This window comes from Monodelphis domestica, chromosome 2 (assembly GCF_027887165.1).
Source record: "Monodelphis domestica isolate mMonDom1 chromosome 2, mMonDom1.pri, whole genome shotgun sequence".
Lineage (NCBI taxonomy): Eukaryota > Metazoa > Chordata > Mammalia > Didelphimorphia > Didelphidae > Monodelphis > Monodelphis domestica.
The window spans coordinates 544,001,480-544,023,794 of NC_077228.1; the positions used below are offsets into that span (position 1 = coordinate 544,001,480).

General features: G+C 51.8%; 3 protein-coding genes across 14 annotated transcripts in view; 2 read left to right on the forward strand and 1 right to left on the reverse strand.

Annotated features, from left to right (window-relative positions):
• Positions 1–22,315, forward strand: part of LOC100026020 (zinc finger protein OZF-like) — a 515,718-nt gene that overhangs the window by 277,752 nt on the left and 215,651 nt on the right. The window lies entirely within an intron of this gene.
• On the forward strand, positions 10,085–16,435 carry CFAP410 (cilia and flagella associated protein 410). Of its 3 annotated transcripts, none has more exons than XM_056814578.1 (7): positions 10,086–10,329; positions 10,947–10,965; positions 11,186–11,232; positions 11,397–11,626; positions 11,730–11,904; positions 12,056–12,149; positions 13,400–16,435. In XM_056814578.1, exons 1-7 carry the CDS (start codon positions 10,253–10,255, stop codon positions 13,529–13,531), a joined length of 774 nt encoding a protein of 257 aa, XP_056670556.1. In that variant the 5' UTR covers positions 10,086–10,252; the 3' UTR covers positions 13,532–16,435. The 3 variants fall into 3 exon arrangements, with proteins under 3 accessions (XP_056670554.1, XP_056670556.1, XP_056670555.1); XM_056814577.1 differs by having other exon boundaries at positions 10,088–10,329; positions 12,056–12,260; XM_056814576.1 differs by having other exon boundaries at positions 10,085–10,329; positions 12,056–16,435.
• On the reverse strand, positions 20,209–21,451 carry LOC100023509 (gamma-crystallin B). The gene is made up of 3 exons (XM_001374998.5): positions 21,323–21,451; positions 20,636–20,878; positions 20,209–20,546 (listed from the first exon to the last, which is right to left on the reverse strand). Exons 1-3 carry the CDS (start codon positions 21,329–21,331, stop codon positions 20,271–20,273), a joined length of 528 nt encoding a protein of 175 aa, XP_001375035.2. The 5' UTR covers positions 21,332–21,451; the 3' UTR covers positions 20,209–20,270.

Genomic DNA, 22,315 nt, shown 5'->3' on the forward strand with positions numbered 1-22,315 from the left:
TGGGAAACTATGAATTCGCATTATGTACTTCCCAATGGCATTTTCATCTGCAGCTGCCTTCACCCATTCTCCATATTGGCCAAATTGAGATTTCTAAAGCTCAGGCCTGACCAAGCCACTTCCCTGCTCACTGGCTTCCTGTTGCCTCCAGTGTAGTACACTCCTTTGGTCACCCATCCTGGTTCAGAATTCGGGGTTAACCCTCTAGTCAGACCATTTCCATTGACCCCATTCAACAGTTAGTAGTATTTCAACCAGGTACAATGAGGAGTACGGAGGGGCAGCTAGCTGGCTCAGTGCATAGAGTAACTGACCTAAACATGGGAGGTTCTGGTTTCAAATGTGGCCTCAGATACTTCTTAGCTGTGTGATCCTGGGCAAGTCACTTAAGCCCCATTGCTTAGCCCTTACCACTTCTGCCTTGGAACCAATACACAGTCCTGATTCCAGGAGGGAAGGGAAGAGCTATTTTTAAAAACACCACCACCACCAATGAGTATGTTGGGATTGGGCAGGACTTTTTAAAATTATTATCAAGCAAAACTCACTTCCATATTGGTCACTGTTGTAAGAGAGCAGTCATACAAAACCAAAATCCCCAAATAAAACCATATGTACTCTGATGTGAACAATAGTCTGCTCTGATCCGCATCCATCTGACTCCTACAGTTCTTTCTCTGGAAAGGGACAGCATTCCCCATCATAAATCTTTCAGGATTGTTCCAGATCACTGCTGAGAGTAGCCAAGTGGTCACAGATAATCATCATCCCTTATTGCTGTTGTTGTATATGATATTCTCCCAGTTCTGCTTATTTGCTCTGTATCAGTTCCTGCAGCTTTCTGCAGTCACCCAGTTCATCATTCCTTACAGCACACTAGCATTCCATCATTATCACATACCACAATTCCCTGATCCATGAACATCTCCTCAATTTCCAACTCTTTGCCACCACAAAAAGAGCTGCTATCAATATTTTTGTACAATTAGGTCCCTTCCCCCTTTTGTGATCTCTTAAGGGCGGAGACCATAGTGGTGTCCAATTTTATAGCCCTTTGGGCAGAGTTCCAAATTGCCCCCTGGAATCGTTGGATCAAGTTACAGCTCCACCAACAATGCTTCAGTGTCCCAATTTTGTCACATCCCCTCCAACAGTTATCACTTTACTGGCATATTGACCAATCTGATCGGTGTTATTTTAATATGCATTTCTCTAATCAAGAGTGATTTAGAACATTTTTTCATATGATTATTGATGGTTTTGATTTCTTCATCTGAAAACTGCTTATTGATATCCTTTGACCATTTATCATGTGGGAAATGGCTTGGATTCTTAGAAATTTGACTTAGTTCTCTGTAAATTTAAGAAATGAGACTTTTATCAGAGAAATTTGTCATAAAAATGTCCCCTAGTTTGTTATTTCCCCTCTAATCTTGGTTAAATTAGTTTTGTTTGTACAAAAGCCTTTTAATTTAGTATAATCAAAACTATTTATTTTAAATCTTGTAATGCTTGTCTGTCAATTTCTTGTCCAGTCATAAATCCTTCTCTTTGTAAAAAATCTGCCACATAAACTATTCTATGTTCCCCTAATTTAGTTATGGTATCAGTCTTTATATCTAAATCATATACCTCATATACAACCCAGTGGAATTGCTTGGCAGCTCTTGGAAGGGGGGGAGAGGGGGAAGAGACAACATGAATCATGTAACTGTGCAGATGGACAATTTGCTACACCTGAGCTACATTCCCAGTATGCTTTTAAGTGATGTCCTCATTTTACATAAGGATGCTTGGGAGCTAAATTTGGCTGAGACCCACCCTATGGGGCTCTTTTTTTCAGATCTTGTGCTTTTGGTGAAGTGCTGCAGGTGTGAGTCTCTAGCTCTCTTTGCTCTGCTCACTTGACTGAAAGAACCTCTTTTCTTTTCCCTCTCTTTTGATTTATTATTTTAAAATCCTAGATAATTTTAAATACTAGGAGTATTTATTCATTTTTACTCCTACATAATCATGGAAAAATATTTAAAATAAATTTCTTTGAAAAAAATCATGTACCCACTTCAACCTTCCCTTGGTGAGATATTGGTCTATACCTAATTTCTGCCATACTGTTTTCCAATTTTCCCAGCAGTATTTTTAAACAGTAAGTCCTTATTCCAAAAGCTGGGGTCTTTGGGTTTATCAAATACTATGTTACTAAAGTCTTCTACTCCCATATATTTTATATCTATCTTTTCCATTGATCCACCATTCTATTACTTAGCCAGTACCAGACTTTTGATTAGCACTGCTTAATACTACAGTTTGAGATCTGGTACTTCTAGGCCACCTTCCTTTGTTTTGGGTTTTTTTCCTTTCATTAGTTCCCTTGATATTCTTGGCCATTTGTTCTTCCAGATGAATTTTTATTCTTTTTTTCTAGTTCTACAAAGTAATAAGTTGGTAGCTTGGTGTGGTACTGAGTAAGTAAATTAATTTAGGTAGAATTGTCAACTTTATTATATTAGCTCTGCCTACCCATGAGCAATTAATATTTTTCCAATTATATAGATTTTACTTTATTTGTGTGAAGTGCTTTTTAGTTGTGTTCATATAATTCTTGGGTTTGTCTTGGCAGGAAGATTCCCAGGCATTTTATAGAGAGTTATTTTAAATAGAATTTCTCCTTCTATCTCTTGCTGCTGAACTTTGATGGAAATATATAGAAATACTGATAATTTGAGTGGATTTATTTTGTATCTTGCAACCATGCTAAAATTATTTATTATTTCAACTAGTTTTTCAGTTGATTTTCTCTCATTCTCTAAGTATAACATCATATCATCCACAGAGTGATAGTTTAATTTCCTCATTGCCTACTTTAATTCCTTCAAGTTCTTTTTCTTTTCTTTATTGCTAAAACTAGCATTTCTGATACAATATTAAATAATAGTGGTGATAATGGCCATCCTTGCTTCACTCCTGATCTTAATTTTTTTAACCCTTACCTTCATCTTGGAATCAATACTGTGTACTGTGTATTGGTTCCAAGGCAGAAGAGTGGTAAGGGCTAGGCAATGGGGGCTAAGTGAATTGCCCAAGGTCATTCAGTTGGGAAGTGTCTGAGGCCAGATTTGAACCTAGTACCTCCCATCTCTAGGCCTGGCTCTCAATCCACTAAGCCACCCAGCTGCCTCCCACCCCTGATCTTATTGAGAAGTCTTCTAACTTATCCCCATTGCAGATGATACTTGCTGATGGTTTTAGGTAGTTACTACTTATTATTTTAAGGAATGATCCAGTTTTTCCTATGCTTTCTAGTGTTTTCAATAGCAAAGGATGTTGTATTTTATCAAAGCTTTCTCTGCATTTACTGAGAAAACAATGTGATTTCTACAAGGCTGTGTCTTTGTTCCGGTACTATTCAACCTATTTTTCACCCAGGTATTACGACATGCTGTGATGGATCTAGACCTGGGCGTCTACATCAAATACCGACTGGATGGCTCACTATTCGACCTTCGCCGCCTGACTGCAAAAACAAAGACAACAGAGAGACTCATCCTGGAAGCTCTCTTCGCAGATGACTGTGCTCTCATGGCCCACCAAGAAAATCATCTCCAAACCATTGTGGACAGGTTCTCCACCGCAACAAAACTGTTTGGCCTGACTATCAGCCTCAGCAAAACAGAGGTGCTGTTCCAACCCGCACCAGGGAGACCAACGAACCAGCCATGCATTACAATCGACAGCACACAGCTTTCTAATGTCAACACCTTCAAGTACCTGGGCAGCACCATCGCCAACGACGGGTCCCTAGACCATGAGATCAATGCCAGGATCCAAAAGGCCAGCCAGGCACTCGGGCGGCTGCACTCCAAAGTCCTCCAACACAGCGGTGTAAGCACTGCGACAAAGCTCAAAGTGTATAACGCAGTGGTCCTCAGCTCGCTCCTGTACGGCTGCGAGACATGGACACTGTACCGGAAGCACATGAAGCAGCTGGAGCCATTCCACCAACGCTCCCTCCAGTCAATCATGAGGATCCGATGGCAGGACCGAATCCCCACCAGGAAGCCCTCGACAGAGCCAACTCCACCCGCATCGAAGTCCTGGTCCTTAAAGCCCAGTTAGGATGGTCTGGACACGTCATCCGCATGGACCCACAGCGAATACCAAGTCAGGTATTCTATGGTGAACTGTCAGCTGGACTCAGGAAACAAGGCCGACCAAAGAAAAGATTCAAGGACCAGCTAAAGTCCAACTTGAAGTGGGCTGGCATGACACCAAAGCAACTAGAACTCGCTGCCTCTGACAGAAGCAGCTGGCGAACCCACATTCACCACGCCGCCGCCACCTTTGAAGATGAGCGACGTCGATGTCTTGCCGCTGCGTGTGAACGCCGACACCAGGCCACAACCGCACCTCCCGTCACAACTGGCGTCCCAGGCCCCACGTGCCACAAACTGTGCGCCTCAGCCTGTGGACTCCAAAGCCACATGAGGGTACATCAACAGATGATAATGCACAAAGACAGTAGTCATTCTCGGTCACCGAGAGACTACCACTATGGTCAATTATGTGGATGATTTCCTAATATTGAACCAGCATTGCATTCCTGGTATAAATCCCACCTGTTCCTAGTGAATAATGCTTGTGATATATTGCTGTAGTCTCTTTGCTAAAGTTTTATTTAAGATTTTTGCATCAATGTTCATTAAGGAAATTGGTCTGTAATTTTCTTTCTCTATTTTTGATCTTCTCTGCCTATTTTCCCAAATAGTTTCTATAATATTGAGATTAATTGTTCTTTAAATGTTTGATAAAATTCACTTGTGAATCCATTTGGCCCTGGAGATTTTTTCCTAGGGAGTTCATTGATGGCTTGTTCAATTTCTTTTTCTGAGATGGGATTATCTAAGTATTCTATTTCCTCTTTTGTTAATATGGGCAATTTATATTTTCATAAATATTCATCCATTTCACCTATATTGTCAGATTTATTGGCATATAATTGGGCAAAATAGCTCCTTATGATTGCTTTAATTTCCTCTTCATTGGCGTGTTTGCCCTTTTTATTTTTGATACTGGTAATTTGATTTTATTCTTCCTTTTTTAAAATCTAATTTGATTAATGCTCTATCTAATGTTTTGTCTTAAAACTAGCTCTTGATCTTACTTATTAGTTTATTGGTTCTCTAACTTTCAATTTCATTACTTTATCCTTTACTTTTCTAGAATTTCCAATTTATTCTTTAATTGGAAGTTTAAAATGTATTCTTTTTTCTAATTTTTTTAGTTGCATGCCCAATTCATTAATCTACATTTTCTCTATTTTATTGATGTAACCATTTAAAAATATAAAACTTCCCCTAAGTACCACTTTGATTGTATCTCACAAATTTTGATGTTGTCTCCTCATTGTTGTTCATTAATGAAATTATTGTTTCTATAATTTGTTCATTGACCCACTCTCTTTTTAGCATTAGATTTAGTTTCCAATTAATTTCAAAAATTCCAATTTGTCTTTCCATGGATCCTTATTGATTATAATTTTATTGCATTATGATATGAAAAGGATGCATTTTTAATTTCCACTATTTTTTATTCAGTTGTGAAATTTTTACCCTCTAATATATGGTCATTTTTTTGTATAAGAACTATGTACTGCTGAAAAGAAGGTATGTTCCATTTTCTCCAGAGAGCTATTAGTTCTAACTTTTCTAAAATTTCATTCATTTCCTTTACTTCTTTCTTATTTATTTTTTAGTTAGATTTATCTAGAAGTGAAAGGGGGAAGTTGGGGTTCCCCATGTAACCGCGAAAAATGTGGGTTTTAAGACTGTGAATTGCCAAACTGTGAAGGTTTTGGCCAAACTGTAAAGATAATTTTTAGTGTCTTGAGTTTATATTAAAAATAAGTGGTCACCATGAGAAAATTCCCAAATATGAAAATACCCAAGTCAGCTGGGTTTTATGGAGATTTTAATTAATACAAATGAAGGAATTAAGGGAAGGGAGAGAGACAGAGTAAGAGGAAATAGTAGGAAGGGCCTAGGCCAAATGGCCTAGGCCTGAGCCTTAAAAGAGACTAGTCAGTCTTTTATCACTCACCACAATATTTGTCTCAAGCAAAACTCCAGTCCTTCATTGAAATCCTCAACTCCTGAACTGAGTTCAAAGACCCAGCTCCTCCAAATTAACTCCAAACTCCCAGTAGGTTCAGAGAGCCAGCTCCCTTTTAAAGAGAAATTTCTCTTATGTCACCTCCCCTAAATTTTCACATCTACCAATCATAGTAGACATTTTCCCCAGGACTGTCCATTCTTAGTTCATATCTTCTTTTGTTATCACCTTCTCTGATTAGATTATATCTTCTGAATATTTCACACCTCTTTGCTAAGCTTGCCCTTTGTAAGTTGCTTGACCTTTTAGTGATTAATTTAACCTTTTAGGTACTTAACACCCTTTTGTATTAGATCTAAAAATAGACCCAGCTTAAGGTTCTAGCTTTACTATAAGTATGAGTTAGGGACTTTTCATTGTTCAATCAGGAGTTTACAACTTTATCTTTCCCTAAGGCACTGTTTGAGCAGGGTGGAGTAATTTTAAAGTTCCCAATGCATTCCTGACCAAGTACCTGCATTGTTTAAAATGGGGAATAGCTTAATCAAATCTTCTGAAGTAGAATCTGAGCAGTTTTAAGATTCACACTCACTAGTATAGTTTACTGTCTATTTCTTCCTAAAGCTCATTTAATTTCTCCTCTAAAATTTGAGGGGCTATATCATTGGCATATATATGTTTAGTATTGATATTATTTCATTGTCTAAAGTACCTTTTAGCAGGATCTAATTTTCTTCTTTATCTCTTTTAATCAGATTTATTTTTGCTTTAGCTTTATCTGAGATTATGATTTCTACTCCTGTTCTTTTTACTGCAGATGATGCACAATAAATTCTGCTTCATACCTTTACTTTTACTCTGCATGTGTTTCTTGTAAACAACATATAATAGGATTCTGATTTTTAATCCACTCTGTTATCTACTTCCATTTTATGGGTGTATTCACCCCATTCACATTCACAGTTAGGATTATTAACTGTGTATTCCCTTCCATTTTATTTTTCCCTTTGATCCTGCTCTTTCTCCTTTCACTGTCCCTCCTCCTAGGTGTTTTGCTTTTAATCACCACCACCCCTACTTCTCCCTCCCTTCTATCACTGCCCCCTTTGTCTTATTCCCCCCCCTACTTCTTTATAGCATAAGATGGGATTCTATACCGGGATGAGTCTAATTATTATTCCCTCTCTGAGCCAGTTATGATGAGAGTAAGTTTTAAGCATAGTCCATCACCACCCTCATCCTCCCCTCCACTGTTATAGTGTTTCATGCCTCTTTAGGCGAGATCATTTACCCCATTCCATCTCTCCCTTCCTTTCTCTCAGGAAATCCTCTTTTTTACCCCCTTATTTATTTATTTTTTACATTACTCACAAAGGCCAGGATGCTGTGGATTGTCTTGTGCTGGGGCCGGGGGGGGGGGGGGGGGGGGAGCTTGCTCTGGGCTTACACAGAGGAGGCATGCCAAAGAGACTGCCTTAAATTGAGATTCCTAACCTTTCTGAAGGCTTGGAATGTTATGGGATTGTGCACGGGGTTGCACTGCCATTGGCTTAGGCCTCATCTCAGGGTCTGGATGTTGGCTTACACCCAGATTTAGATCCTGGAACAGTACATGGGGGGAGGGGTTGGGGGAACTTTCAGTTAGCTCAAGCCATACTCCTTGGTGCAGGCCATGCTTCCCTCTCACCCCAGTGACCCAGATACTCTCTGCCTACCTCCCAAGCTGTTCTTGGCATGAAAGTTGTTTCATTCCATCTCCTTGTTGGTTCTTTCACTCCAATATTTGTTTTGTGGCGTTATTTTAAGGTTGGTTGGAGAGCTTTCCTTTCTCCTACTCTGTCATCTTGGCTCTAGGCAAGAAGATTTCTTTCTGTTTTCTGTTTTATCTTTATTTAATTTTAATAACAAATTTCCCAAAAAGTTTTCCAGTTATATGATTCATGTTGTCTCCCTCCTTTCTTCCCTCCCCGTTCCAGGAACTGACAAGCAATTCCACTGGGTCATACATATATTATCATGCAAAACATATTTCCATACTGTTCATTTTTGAAAGTGAATAATCTTGTAAAACCAAATCTCCAAATCATATCCCCAAATAAGCAGGTGGGAAATCATCTGTTTTCTTCTGCATTTCTACTCCCATAGATCTTTCTTTGGAGGTGGAGAATATTCCTTGTCCTAAGTCCCTCAGGATTATCTTGGATCATTGTAATGCCCTTAGTAGCAATGTCTATCATTCAATGGATCCACAATATTGCTGTTACTGTGTACAATGTTCTCCTGGTTCTGCTTATTTCACTCTGCATCAGTTCTTGCAGATCGTTCCATCTCTTTCTGAAATCATCCTGTTTATCATCCCTTACAGCATGACAGTACCCCATTGCTATGGAAGGGAGGGAGGGAGGGAGGGAGGGAGGGAGGGAGGGAGGGAAGGAAGGAAGGAAGGAAGGAAGGAAGGAAGGAAGGAAGGAAGGAAGGAAGGAAGGAAGGAAGGAAGGAAGGAAGGAAGGAAGGAAGGAAGGAAGGAAGGAAGGAAGGAAGGAAGGAAGGAAGGAAGGAAGGAGGAAGGAAGGAAGGAGGAAGGAAGGAAGGTAGGAAGGAAGGAAGGAGGGAAGGAAGGAAGGAGGGAGGGAAGGAAGGATGGAAGGAAGGAAAGAAGGAAGAAAGGGAGGGAGGGAGGGAAGGAGGAGAGAGGGAAGGAAGGAAGGAAGGGAGGGAGGGAGGGAGGGAGGGAGGGAGGGAGGGAGGGAAGGGAGGGAGGGAGGGAAGGGAAGGAGGGAGGGAGGGAGGGAGGGAGGGAGGGAGGGAGGGAGGGAAGGAAGGAAGGAAGGAAGGAAGGAAGGAAGGAAGGAAGGAAGGAAGGAAGGAAGGAAGGAAGGAAGGAAGGAAGGAAGGGAGGGAGGGAGGGAGGGAGGGAGGGAGGGAGGGAGGACAGGTAGTTCTATCTTGGCTTCTCTGTGCCAGGCATTGGGCTCAGAAAGGTCTTGGCAGGGGGGGGGGTCTCCTTTATTCCTTGGCTGCTTCTAAAGAGAAAAGAGGCTGCCTGGGCCGAGTGTTTCCTGCTGGCCTCTCTGGGGAAGGGGGTTTAGGAATGCTGAGGGCTGGTCAGTTGCTGACTGCTAGCATTTAGAGAGCTCCGAAGTCTGCCAAGCCCTTTCCATGTCCTCCCTCTGCTTCTGGCCAGGACGCTGGAGGTATAGCTCTCCCTATTTTACAGATGAAGAAACTGAGGCACAGCCAGGCGGCTGGCAAGTGGAATTACACTCTTCCTGACCTCGGATCTGGGCTTGCCCCAAGACTAGTCGCTGCGCGTGGGTGAGGCCCAAGGTGAACCCTGAGGCTCGGGAGGAGGCGGCGGAGGGTTGGTGGGTCCTTCAGTGGATCGGCGTAATTAAATGCTTACTAGGGCCAGGGACTGGGGACCCCCCAGACCCAGAGGCTGCGCAGAACCCAGATGGGGTGCGAAGTTCTATCGATTACTGGGGGGGGGAGCCCCAAGCTTTTCGTTTGTCTGCGGATCTGGCAAAGTTACTTGACCCGTTTCCTCGTCTGAAAAGGTCCCTTGGGGCCTTAGGCACGCGCCTCATACCCGGAAGTGCCCACTGACTGACTGACTGACCGATCGGGCACGCGCGGTCCGCCCGTCTCAGCTCCCCACAAATCCGCGCAGCGCCCTCTTGCCCGACACGGGCCTAGACACTGGACAAGGGGGTTGCTAGGATCTGCAGAGCCCCTACGTGCCCACCCCCTTCAGCCCAGGGCTGCTGCCTAAGGATGGGCCTCGGAATGAAGCAAAAGGGGTGAATTGGCGCAAGCCCAGTAGTTCTCTGGAAAAGGACGAAGAAGTAGGAAGGGAGGGAAGGGATCCGAATCTTTCTGCGCATGGGCTCTGCTGCACAGCGGGGGCGGGGCCTGCAGAATGTATATGACATGTGACCTCCACCGCCCACCAATCCAGGAGCGATGCTCAGCCCCGCCCCCTGGCGACACTCAGCCCCGCCCCTTGGAAACGCGGCACCCAGTCAGTCGCCCATACCCAGGAGCTGCCGCGGTCCGCCGAGCGGCCCTTCGGTCTGTCTTTTGTTCGCTAGCTCGTTGAGCCGGCGGCGAGTGGCAGCCCCGGCAGCCTGGGCAGGGGTAGGCCATGAAGCTGACCCGGAAAATGGTGCTGTCTCGGGCCAAGGCCTCGGAGTTGGACAGCGTGAGGAAGCTAAACTGCTGGTGAGGGGGCGGGCCAGCGCGACCGCACAGCGCATGCGTCCCGGGAGCGGCGCCTACGGAGAGCTGGAATTGCGCGTTCGGGCCGCCATGGGTGGGGTGGAGCTTTGAACGGCGTGTTGGAGCGCTGTGAGGATAGGGGGCTGGTCTCAGGGTCAGGATGTGCCCCCCCTTCCCTCTGGGCCTCGGTTTCCCCCGATCCTGGCTCTTTTTCTGCCCCTCCCCAGTTGGGGATGGGGGGAAAGACTCCCTTCTGTCCAGCCCCATCAGGCTCCGCCCCTGGGGGAAGTCTTTCGCACCCTGCCGGGCCCTTAGCTCCTGTTTGTGGGCACGGTTTCGAATCCCACGGGGTGACCCTATCTGCCTCAGTTTCCTCATCTGTAAGTTGGAAGTAGTCCTGCCTGCACCGCCCCCCTCCCCCCCCAGCCTCTGTGAATCCACTCCTTGGTCTCCAGCCCTCCCCTCAGGAGGCCCACAGGGTTCAGGCTGTGGCTGTCGCAGCTCCCCTCAGACCCCCAGATCGTTTTCATGGCGTTGCCTGCTTGTATGGCGCTGGGGCCCAGAGCGGGAGAGGTTCTACCGCCAGCCCTACTCAGCGCTTATCTTTCTTTCCTTTCCAGGGGCAGCCGCCTGACCGACGTGAGTCCAGGGCCCTCCCCTCAGGAAGTGGGGGGCGGGGTCCCCTTTGGGGAGCTCAGCGGCCAGGAGGTCCTGCCAGCCCCTCCTGGGCTGGGGCTCCCCTCTCTCACTAGGTGTCCTCCCCGTGGGGGCCTCACCAAGCACCCCAGCATCCCCCGGGGCCCCTCCTTCCTCAGAACCCCCCAGAGGAGGGCTTCATGGCGGCGTCCTTGACTTGCAGATCTCCATCTGTCGGAGCCTGCCCAGCATTGAAGTGATCACCCTGAGGTAGGCGCCCCGTGCCCGGCGCTCTGCCCTGCCCCTGGCTGGGGGGTCGGCCCTCCCCTCGTTTCCTGGGGGGCCCCGGGGAACGATCTAGCTTGTCTCACCAGGGTTGTGGGGAGCAGGGGGCCCCGACTCCGCCCTGAGAGCCCCCCTCCCCCTTGGCCCAGCGTCAACAGCGTGTCCAGCCTGGAGCCGGTGAGCCACTGCCTGCAGCTGAGCGAGCTCTACCTGCGCCGGAACCACATCGGCAGCCTGGACGAGCTCTTCTACCTGAAGGAGCTGCCGCGCCTGCGCGTGCTGTGGCTGGCCGAGAACCCCTGCTGCGGCCCCGACCCGCGGCGCTACCGCATGACCGTGCTGCGCAACCTGCCCGGCCTGCAGAAGCTGGACAACCAGAGTACGGCCGGGGGCGGGACGAGCCCGGCGGGGGGCTCCCGGAGGGCGGGCGGGCGGGCGGGAGGCCCCTTCCTGAGGGACGCTGGGTCGGCTCTGCCCGACAGCCGTTACCGAAGAAGAGCTGACTCAGGCCCTGATCGAGGGCGACGAGATCACGACGGCCCCGGCCAGCCCGGACGCCCAGAACGGCCACCCCGAGCTCTCCTGCGAGCTGAGCGCCGTCGACTCCTCCGCAGAGCCCGAGAACGACCTGCTCCGAGACAGCATGGAGGAGACCAAGTGAGCCTCTCCCTGGAGGGCCCCAGCCGGGGAGGCGGGCCCAGGCCGGCCACGGCACCCCTCTGCACATGCCCAGCCTTGGGGGGGGTCAGCAAGGACGCTCGGAGGGCCCCCAGAGCGAGCTGGCCTTCTCTTTTCTCTTCGGGACCAGCAAAATCCGGGAGCAGCTGGGCATGAAGCCCCTTGCCAGGGACCGCTTCTCCTCCTTCTCCCCACGAGCGTCAGTCAGTAGCCGAAAGAAGAGGGTGAGTGGGCCTGGGAGCACCCCCCCGTGTACCCAGTGTGAGGACGGGCCCATGGGAGCCCCCGGGCTCCCCACTAATCCGGAGGCCGGACTTCTGGCAGCCCCCCTTGAAGTGAGTGAACAAGCACCCGAGTTCCCAGGCCGACGGGCCCGTCAGCCTCCCTGTCCTCAGCGGGTCCCGCCCGGACCTTGGTTTTCAGCACGTGGAAGGAAGCCCCGGCCCAGGGGCTCTCGTGGGCAGTGCCAGCCTCCACTGGGCTGAGAAGGGGTGGCGGGCCGTGAGGAGCCCCAGGGGCGGGCGAGGGAGGTGGGATGGCTGTCCTCTGGAGGTGCCACTTTTCCGCACTCCTTCGTGGCCAGGAAGAGTGGCTCCAGGCATGGTGGCCCAGTGCTCACTCACACACGCCAGGCTGTCTGTCTAGGGTTGGCATCCCAGGGCCTGGCTTCCAGGCGGGAAGCTGAACATGGGCCAGCCTAGGGTCGGCTGAGGGCACGGGGGCTGGAGGGCCTCCTTTGGGAGGGGGTGGCAGGAGGCCCAGCATCACACAGGCCAGGCACAGTGTCTGCCTCTTTAGTTGTTCTCTCAAGATTTCATTTTAGTCGTTTTGATTTTCCCCTTTTACGTGTAAAAACGATTTTAACATTAATGGGGGGGTTTGAGTTCTAGATTCTCTACTTCCCTTCCCCCCCCCCCCCCCCCCGTCCCAGAGATGATAAGCAGCCTGATTGTCAGCATTTATTAATCGCCAGCTGTGTGTAGACCTGGCCACAGGGGCCCCCCCCCAGGCTCCAGGCTTTCCCCCAACACCGCAAGGGCCCTTCCAGGTGGGGTTTGTCCTCCATCGGTGGCCATCATGACCCATTCTCATGGGGCAGAGGAGCCCATCCCCGAGGGCTCCTGTTAAAGGCAGTAGGTTTTGGGCAGTGGCTCAAGGCAGCTGGACGTGTGAACCCACAGGCGCCTCTGATTGGGCCCGTTTGGGTCAGGGGCAGCCACTTCCCCCCGTCTGCTCTCAGCTGTAGTCACGGCCTTCGTGTCTCTGAGAAGTGGGTCTGGGCCGTCGCTCGTGGGGGGGTTGGGGGGAAAGAGGGAGGCCCCCCCCCCAGCCCAGACATCTCCCTTGGGGTCAGTAGCTCATGGGAGGGCCCTGAGAGGGGCCCGGGCTTCTGCTCTGTGCCCCGTGGGGCCGTGAGGACTTGCTCACGAGTGGGGGGGGATGGTGCTTCGGGATCCCATTCCTGTCTCCGCAGAACAACATCCTCAACGCCGTCATCCTGCTTCTGAAGGAACTGGACGTGGAGGGACTAGAAACTGTCCACCAGACCGTGGGCCACCGACTCCAGGCCCTTCGGAAACTGGAGCCACCACAGGAGGAGCACTAGGGCCCCAGCCGGCCGCCGCGTCCACCTGGAGGTCGTCCCGGGACTGTCCCCCCACCCTCACCCCAACCCCAGCCATGCCGGGAGGGGCCAGGGCGGCACCTTCCCCCTCAGACAGGCCTTCCTGTGCTCAGAAGCCTTTGGCCCATCCCATCTGCCATGTGGCTCCTCGCCTCTCGGGCGGCTGTCGCCCCCGTGCTGACCGACCGGCCATTTCCGGGGCCTCTTTCCGGAGCCCGCTCTGGTACGTGACTATTCAGGGCCCGCATCGACACGGTGACAGGCTGGGGGGGAGCCATCGCTTTCAATCCGAGCCTTCCCACTGGTGACAAGGGACTCGTCCGGCCATGGAGCCTCCAGAGTCATTTCCCCTCACCCAGCATTTCTCCACAATCCAGTCTTCGGGCAGACACTTCCCCAGAGGCAGGAATTGGTTTGAAAGTGTCCTTCCATTCAGCGTGGCTGTGCCCAGCCAGGGGCTCTGAGACCCAACCAAGAGAGACCTGCAGGCAGGTCCCTGCCTTGGAGCCAGGTTTCCAGGGAACCGCCTGCTCCATGGGTTCAGCTGAGCCCCCATTCCAGTGGCCTCCTTCCTCTTCAGTCATCTGCACCAGCACGGAGAGCAACGGCACCCCCAGAAACGCCTCCAGAGGCTCTGAGAACCCCAGTTATGGAGCTCCCAGCCCCAACACGCCAGAAGGAAGAGAGGCCCGGACGGTCAGTGCTGAAGTTCTCAAAGGAACAGGGTCTGGCGTGGAGCAACGTCCGTCCTCCAGGCAAAAAACCCCCAGGAGAGGCTGACCCGGGTTTGCCATCTGATCCGTTGGGCCCTTGGATTGGATTGAACGGGGATTCCTTGGGACTCACCCTCCTAAGGGGAACCTCCCCCTGAATTGGATGGTCATTCCCAGTGGGCCAAGGAAGAGCCAGGACAGCCCCTGGTGGAATGTGGCTGTCCATTGGAGTGGACTGCCCTGAGACGGTCTGGGGAAGGGTCACGTTGGTGGGGTGGGGGCCTGTGGGGCTTTTCTGGGAGGACTCGCTGCCTGTCCTTCGCTTGGGCTTCCTCCCGTAATCGTCTGAATCTTAGTCAAATAAACCATTTTTCAAAGCAGCAGCTAAGTGGTGGTGATGGGACTCTTTTTTTGGCCGAGAGTGCTTCCTGAGGGGCTTGCCCTGAGCTCCGGCTGGCCCCCAACACACACCATCTCCCTTCCCATCTCTCCATCTTGCGTCAACCCAATGGCATCCACGTGCAACAGACCAAGTCTGAGGCCAGGACACGGGGGCTCGCTGAGCAGCAGGAAGAAAATGGCGGGCATCTCCTTGGAACATGAGCCACGTGCTCAGGAGAATGACTGACCGCAGGCAGCTGCCATCTCCCAGATAGCATCAGGCCAGTTGACCACAGTGGACCAATGACCCAGAAGGCCACCACAGCAAGCCCAAGTTAGTGTTGGCCACCAGCCAGGACAACGTGTAGGCCCAGCCCCATTATGGTTGTGGAAACGGTCCCCCCTCGGAACGAGAGAGCAGCCACTGTGCTGTGACCCAACGGCCAAGTCCTGTGGTTGACTGGCTTCTGCTTGTGTAAGGACAGAGCAGATGTGGAAGGCGACGGGCCCAGCCTGCTGCACTGGCAAAACTCTGCAGAACAGTGGAAAATGGACGAAGGTGTCCCAGACCTGGAGGTTTCCTAGACTGTCTCGTTAGACACGTTTTTGAGCATTTGGACAAATCTCAAGGCTGGACTGGCCAAAGAGGGCCCTGTTGGCCCCGTGATGGACGTGTGCAGGCTTCTACATTCAATCTAGTCTCTCCTAGTTATGTCATGGGTAGAGCCAGGAAAAAAGCTACCAGATTCTCACAGGATTTCATGAATCCACAACTGAGTCGGTGACCAGGCCCAAAGGGCAGCAGAGTGTTACCAGACTGTGCCCTGCCCGTGATCTTTTTGGCCGCCTGCCAGACAACAGGGCCCCCTTTCCACTCTTGGAGACGACTGAAGATGCCGAAGAGCTTTGGTTTAGGTGGGTTATAGCTATTGATGTTTGCCACGCTAGAAATGAAGAGATCAAATTGGAAAATGCTCATTCATGTAAAAACGATGAACTCATGATTGTAGGGAAAACTGGCCCCCCCAAAAGTGTCAGGAGGAGACCTTGTTTCCCACATTCGCGAATCCAAGATAGTGATTCTTATGTCTGACTTCTGCATTCAATCTGCCTCCGTCATTTGAAAACTGGGTTCGCCGTGTTGGGTAGGTCTTCCACATGCTGACACACTGAGACGTGTCACGTAATGGCGAAGAGAAAGAGATTTGTACAGATCCCCGCAGGATCCAGATCTTTAGTGTTTGACTGGGGACACGTCAAGTCCACAGGGCAGGGACCCGTGGTCCAAAGCTCCAATTCTCATTTTGGAAGATCTGGCAATAAATAGCAGCAGATGTTTTATCGGCAGGAACAGCCCACATGGCTCATTTGTAAGAAGTCTACCAGTCACCCAATCCTGAAGAGCCATAGTTTGATTGGTACTCTTTCAAGGAGAAATGGCCCTGGATGTTCCATGAAAAAAGTGACCAGGCCAGCTCCCCACCAAGAGTCTCTCCTTCTCTAGGCAGCAGAAGGGCCTTACACTTCCCTGTCTGTCCCACAAACAGTGACAAGATGGACGTGCACTCGAGGGTCGAGGCTTGGGAGAACTCTTCACTTTGCCCAATCAAGGACATTCTGAAGGGAAATGGATTTTTGTCTTTCTGTGAGCGTGTTTGGTGCCCCTGCCTTGATTTGTGGGAAGGCGACCCCAGCGGTTCTAGTCACCATCAGGCTAAATGTCAGCTCAGTGGTTTCAAGATGACCCATGAGATTCGAGCAAGTTGTTCAATAGTTTGAATATTTCAACCCACCCCCTTGTGTTTATTGGGCACAGATGGAGATGCGTCCATTTGTTCAGCCAGTTCCAGGCTGTGAATGAGATGGGAGCTCAGTCTTCATGTTTACAGCCCAGCTCTGTCCTCTCTTCAGCCTCCATTTAGTCTATGAGGTTCCCTTCTGCCCTCCACATTTTGAACACCTTTCTATAGAGCATTTTAGGGGTTGCAAAATGAGGTGGGAAGTACTGTTCATTCTCTGTCTCTCCCTCTCTCCCCCCTCTTCTTCCCCTCTCTGTCTCTTTCTATATCTGTCTCTCTCCTTCCTCTCTCTGCCTCTCTGTTTCTGTCCGATTCTTTCTCTCTGTGTCAGTCTTGGTCTTTGTCTCTGTCTCTCCCTCCTCTCTCTGTCTCTGTCACTGTCTCTACCTCTCTGTCTCTGTCTCTGTGTCTGTCTTTCCCTCCCTCCTTCCTTCCCTCCCTCCCCCTCTCCATGGCAGATGAGGAATCAGAGGCTTAAGAGGGGCCCCTTGTCCAGGGTCCCCTGCACATGGTCAGCAATAAGTGTCAGAGGCAGCCTAGGTTGCCTCTGCCTCCAGAACTCTCTCATCCCCCATTGTGTCTGAAATGAAGACCAGGGCCAGGAGAAACTTGCTGCTTTGAGCCTCGGGACTGTTGGATTCTTTCTGTGACCACGGCACAAGATGCTTGCCCTGGCCATCACTTAGAGCTGTCCATTGGCTACTTGGGTGTGGAGCTGTTTAGCATCTCTGGTGCCCCCCCCCCTTTTGGATGCCTTTTCAGGGTCATGCCCCTTGATTAGATTGTGAGCCCCCAGCCCTTAGCACAGTGCCTTGCACCCAAAAGGTCCTTAATGAATGAGAGGGGACTGAATCAAATCAAGGGGGAGAGGAGAGCTCTGTTCCAAGTGTCTTCCCAGGGAGACCTTCTTGGGCCTGAGGGTAGAGATGGGGCTGGCCTGCATGTGTCATCTCCTGTTAGGGTTCCTCAAGTCCTGGCCTCTAAGTAAAGCCTGAGGACCATTGGGGACCCAGCGAGGACTCTTGCTGAGGATCAGCCAACTCTCCATGGCTGTCTTCATGGGCTTATGGGAACAATGGCCAGCTTAGATCTCTGAGTGATCTCTTTGTTGTTTTGGGGATCTGCTCAATCTGCATTGAGATTGACATTTCCTTATAGATGTCCATCTTGGGTGTCAGAGCAGAAGGCCAAAGCTTGGGGGAGAAGCTTGAGGTTCTCTGGAGTGGGGATGGATGGAGACTGGCCAGGCACAGCAGAGCAGTTGGCCTTTGATCTGAGCTTGGGGTCTCCAGGACAGTAGCCTCCACCTGCCTCCCATCCACAACCAGAGCTGGCTGGGCAGGGAGGGTGGGAATAGGCGAGGCGGTGCAGTGCCTGTGCTCCACAGTCCTTCCCGGAGAGCCCTGGCTGGAAGAGTAACCAAGCCTGCCCTCTGGTGGAAGTGTTTGGCATTACACATTGTAGTACACATTGAGCTCCTGCCGTATGCAAGGGAGCAAGGCGCAAAAAACCTGGAGAATTCTAGAAAAATGGAGAGATGCGGAGTGGAGCTCGGTCTTTCTGGAGAAGTCGATTTTGTAGGACAGTAGCAGAAGCCCTGAAAGGGACCCCTCCTTCCTGCCCCTCACGGCCGGGGGGGGGGGGGGGAGGGGGGAATTCCCTCCACCAGCATGGTTTATCAGGGGCTTAGAGAAGGGAATGGATGTGCCTGGGCTCTCACAAGCAGGATGTGTCAAAAGTGGGGTTAGAGGCCAGGTCTTTCTGGCATCCTCCACCCTCTCTCTCTCACAGCCTCTGCTGTGCTCTAGGAAGGGGGCTTCAAGGCCCTCCGGCCCAACTCCTTCATTTTACACAGGAGGAAACAGAGGCTTCAGAGATGATGCCTTCTATCTGGAAGCCATGCAGTCAGTGGGGCAAGACTGGAGCTCGAGTCTCAATCATGGCTCTTCCCAGGATTTTTAGAGGGGGCCTGTCCTGCCTCGTGGCCTCCCCAACCACCGAGCACCCTGACCCTTCCCTCTGCTGGATTTGGGTTGTGGCCGTGTTCTATGTTGGTCAGCTTCCCCAGAGACTGAATTCTTACATGTGAGGCTCAGCATTTCTAGATGTTCTAGATGATAATGCTGTCTGTGTCAGGGCCATCATCAGATAACAAAGGGGATTTGGCGTGGCACCCTTTTGTGGACACCAGGATGGGCTGTCCTGTCACTTTCTTCCTCAGCTATCTTCACTAGCTTCCTGTCCAGGAGCATAAGTGCCAAAGGGACACGGGAGGCCTCCCTTTTGTGGCTCCCCCTCCCTCCAGGTCTGTTCCCCATGTCCTGCCCCCCCAGCCCCCACTCGGCACTCTATGCTGTGTGTAGGCTGCCTGTCCTGGAGTCTGGAGGGGCCTCCCTCCTCCTCCTCCTCCTCCTCCTGGCCATCTCTCTAAAGTCCTTAGCACCCTTTCGGGGAGGCTGCTGCCCTTGGAGGCTCTATGGGGTTGTGCTCTCCCCCTCAGACTTCCTGATCACCCCTGGGTTTCCATGGAGCCTGACGTGGCCCCTCAAAGGCAGGGACACGCTCTTGTCCAGCACAGCCTAGAGCTGGGCAGAAGGCAACAGCGTCCTGTCCCCTGACCCCAGCTGCCTTTGGCCCAGGGGAAAGGCTCCCTCACTGGGCTCTCTAATAGAGAATCCATCACAGCCCATGAGGGACGGCGATGTGGGATCATGGGAGAATGGAAGGAGCCGCTTAATTGCAGGTAGCGCCCTTTTGGTCTGCTCCTTGACTTCCCTGATGGAGGTGCCTTCCACCAGCGCAGATGGGCACCTCTTCTGTATTTAGCTTTAGGTGCCTGGGTTCAGTGAGGTGAAGTTGGGGCCACTGAGGCAGGCAGGACTCAAACTCAGGGCTTCCCAATCCCTCGGCTGGCTCTGCATCAGCCGCTGCATGACCTGTCCCTGTGGAGCAAAGGCTTGTGCCTGAAGGAGGGGACGTCACCGTTCCAGAGCCCGACATCGAGTTGGCAAGGTGAGAGGGCAGCCGCTGAGGGCTCTCCAGCCTGGCCCAGGATGCCCGAAGCTCAGCCTGGGTGAGTGGCGGCCAGGCCTGTGCCAGAGGCGTCAGGGTGTTTTCTCTATGACGTCCTCCCCCGAGCGGCTCCTGGTCCTTGAACCTTGGCAGCATTGCCCAGAGAAAGGCCCCCGGATGCCACTGCAGGCCAGGCCCACACGAGGAACTGGGCAGATGGCAAGAGGAAGCAGGCCCTGCCTGGCCTCCTTCCTATGGGTGACCCTGGGGGTCAGACAGGGTAACAGAGAGAAAGGGAGAAGGGCCAAATGGGGCCATAGAATGCGGCCACACAGGGAGTGGCTCCCCCAAACCTCTCCCTGCCCAAAGGAGACAGCCCCTGTGAACCCAAGGGAGAGAAGGCCAACGGCAGGGGACGACGGCCTGAGCCAAAGGCTCAGGTATGCTCAGCCTGGGAAATATGGATGATGTTGGGCCTTAGGGAGAGCCTGGAGAGGGGTGACCCCATTTTACAGATGAGGAGACTGAGACCTAGAACGTGGAAGGGATTTACCCAGAGTCCCACAGCCCTCCTGGGCAGGCACCATCACAGCAACACTGCCCTCCCCCCCCCACCAGCCCCCTTCTGGTCATTTCCCCTCCCTTGGCTATTGTGTAATGTCTTGCACACAGAAACGGGGGGCCTCAGGCCCGTCACCCCTTTCCCCAATGCTCTACGGGGGCTGCTTCGTCGACGCGGGAATCAGAGTCGCGGCTCAGCAATAAATACTTTTATTTAGTCTGGCAAGAGCGCGGCCGAGCAGGCCTCCAGGGCGCCTAGTTGCTGTCCGTGGCCCGCCGGAAGGAGCCCAGGACGGCCGTGCTGGCCCCCCACTCGGTGTGGCGCCGGTACTCGCCGGGCCGCAGGAAGTACTGGCGGCCGCGGTAGCTGGGCTGCTCGTAGAAGACCCAGTAGCCGTCCAGGACGTTGCAGGACAGCACGTCCTGCTGGTGGAAGTGCTCGTGCACGGACGAGCAGTCCTCAGTGAACTCCATCATCTGCCCGGCGCAGTTCTCCCTCTCGTAGATCCGCAGGCGGTAGGAGCCTTCGTGCTGCAGGGGAAGCAAGGGCGGGCCCTGAGCTGCCGGAGCCTTCCTTTCCCAGAGCCCCGGGGCTGCCACATCCCGCCTCAGCCACTCACCCTGGGCACGAGGCGGCAGGAGCGGACCGAGTCGCTGCTTCCCATCCACTGGCGGTAGTCCGAGTACTCTCCGCGCCGCAGGAAGTACTGGCAGCCTTTGTAGCTGGGCTGCTCGTACAGCACCCAGGAGCCACTGTCCACGCGCACTGAGTTGCAGCGGCTGAAGTAGGTCTGCAGGTCGGCACAGTCACTGCTGCACTCGTAGCAGCGGCCTTGGAAATGGCGGTCCTCGTAGAAGGTGATCTGGGGGCGAGAGAGCCGGCCGGAGCCCAAGCTGGGGCCTCTTTCCAGCTCTGCCTCTGTGCCATCCTCGCCACCCCCCATGCCCAGAGGAGCCTCTGAACCCCTCCAGGCCAACACCTTCCCTTTACCGAGAGGGAAACCGAGGCCCAGAGAGACCGAATGACTGCAGGGACACTCCGGGCCAAACCTTGCTGCCTCTCCTAGTGTCTGACGTCCATGCCTGGGCTGCTTTCCTGACGGCCCCCTAGACCCAGGCTAGCACTCAGCTGGAAAGCTGGGGCTGTGCCTGGCCTCCCCCAAACTGCCGCCCAAGCACCGCAGCACCGTTCTTGTGAGAAATCACTCCCCCCTGCCCCCCCCCACCGTGAGTAAAGGCTGGGCACCCTGCCTCGATGGCCCTCTGACGCCCATCCCAGCTGCCCCTCTGCCATCTGCCCGGGTTACCTTGCCCATATTGCAGGAGAGCTGGGGCCGGGAGCAGGTAGCTCCAAAGGCCTGGGCAAGCCCTCTTTATAGCCGTGCCACCCCAACGGTCTAGATCAGCCGACTTTTCAGTGGGGGATTTGTCACAGCTCTGAGTCAGCAGCCTGTAGCCTGGCCCGGGGGGGGCCTTGCTGAGCCTGGCACTTCCTTTGTGTGGGGAGACTTGGGCCCTCCCACGGGGATGATTTCCCACAGGACGCTGCAGCCTTTTATTGCCAGATGACTGGGCTGAAATGACCTAACAGCAACTCTATGCTGCTAGTCCTGCCCTCACTCAGCACCCAACAGCACCCTGGGAGACTGTCCTCCTGAGCAAGGATGCCACCAGCCTGTCCTGGGCCCTCATCATCTCCAGGCCGCATCTCAGCACATTCTGCCTGTTGTCCACTTTCCCTGCTCCTCATTCTCCCTGGCTAGAGCTTTGAGGGAGAAAGTCCCAGGATATCCCTGCTTAAACCCACTTGGCAACCAACATAGCCTTTTTACCATCTTCTTGGCAGCCTTACCCCTCAAAAACCCCTCCTTGACCCTTCCTTCCCCCCAATTACCCTCCTGGATCTCCCTTCTGCCCTATGTAGCCCAACTCCAAAAAGCTTTTTAGTAATAACTACTTGAGATGTTCTCCTCTCATCTGTCCAATAGGGGCCTCTACCTCCCCTCTGATCTCTTCTTAACCCCTTACAATCTGGAGGCTGACCTCATCGTTCCACCAATTCCACCAGTGGTCTCTTAGTGGCCAAATCCAATCCTTTTTTCAGTCCTCATTCTCCTTGACCTCTGACCAAGGCTGCAGCCTTGGTCACTGCTGGTGTCTCTCTCTCCTCCTTGGCACCCTCTTCCCTCTAGGTTTTTGGGACACCCTCTCCTGGTTCTCCTTTCTATCTCTCCACTTCTGTCTCCTTTGCTGGCTCCACCTCTAGGTCATGCCTCCTATCATAGGGGTCCCTCGGGTTC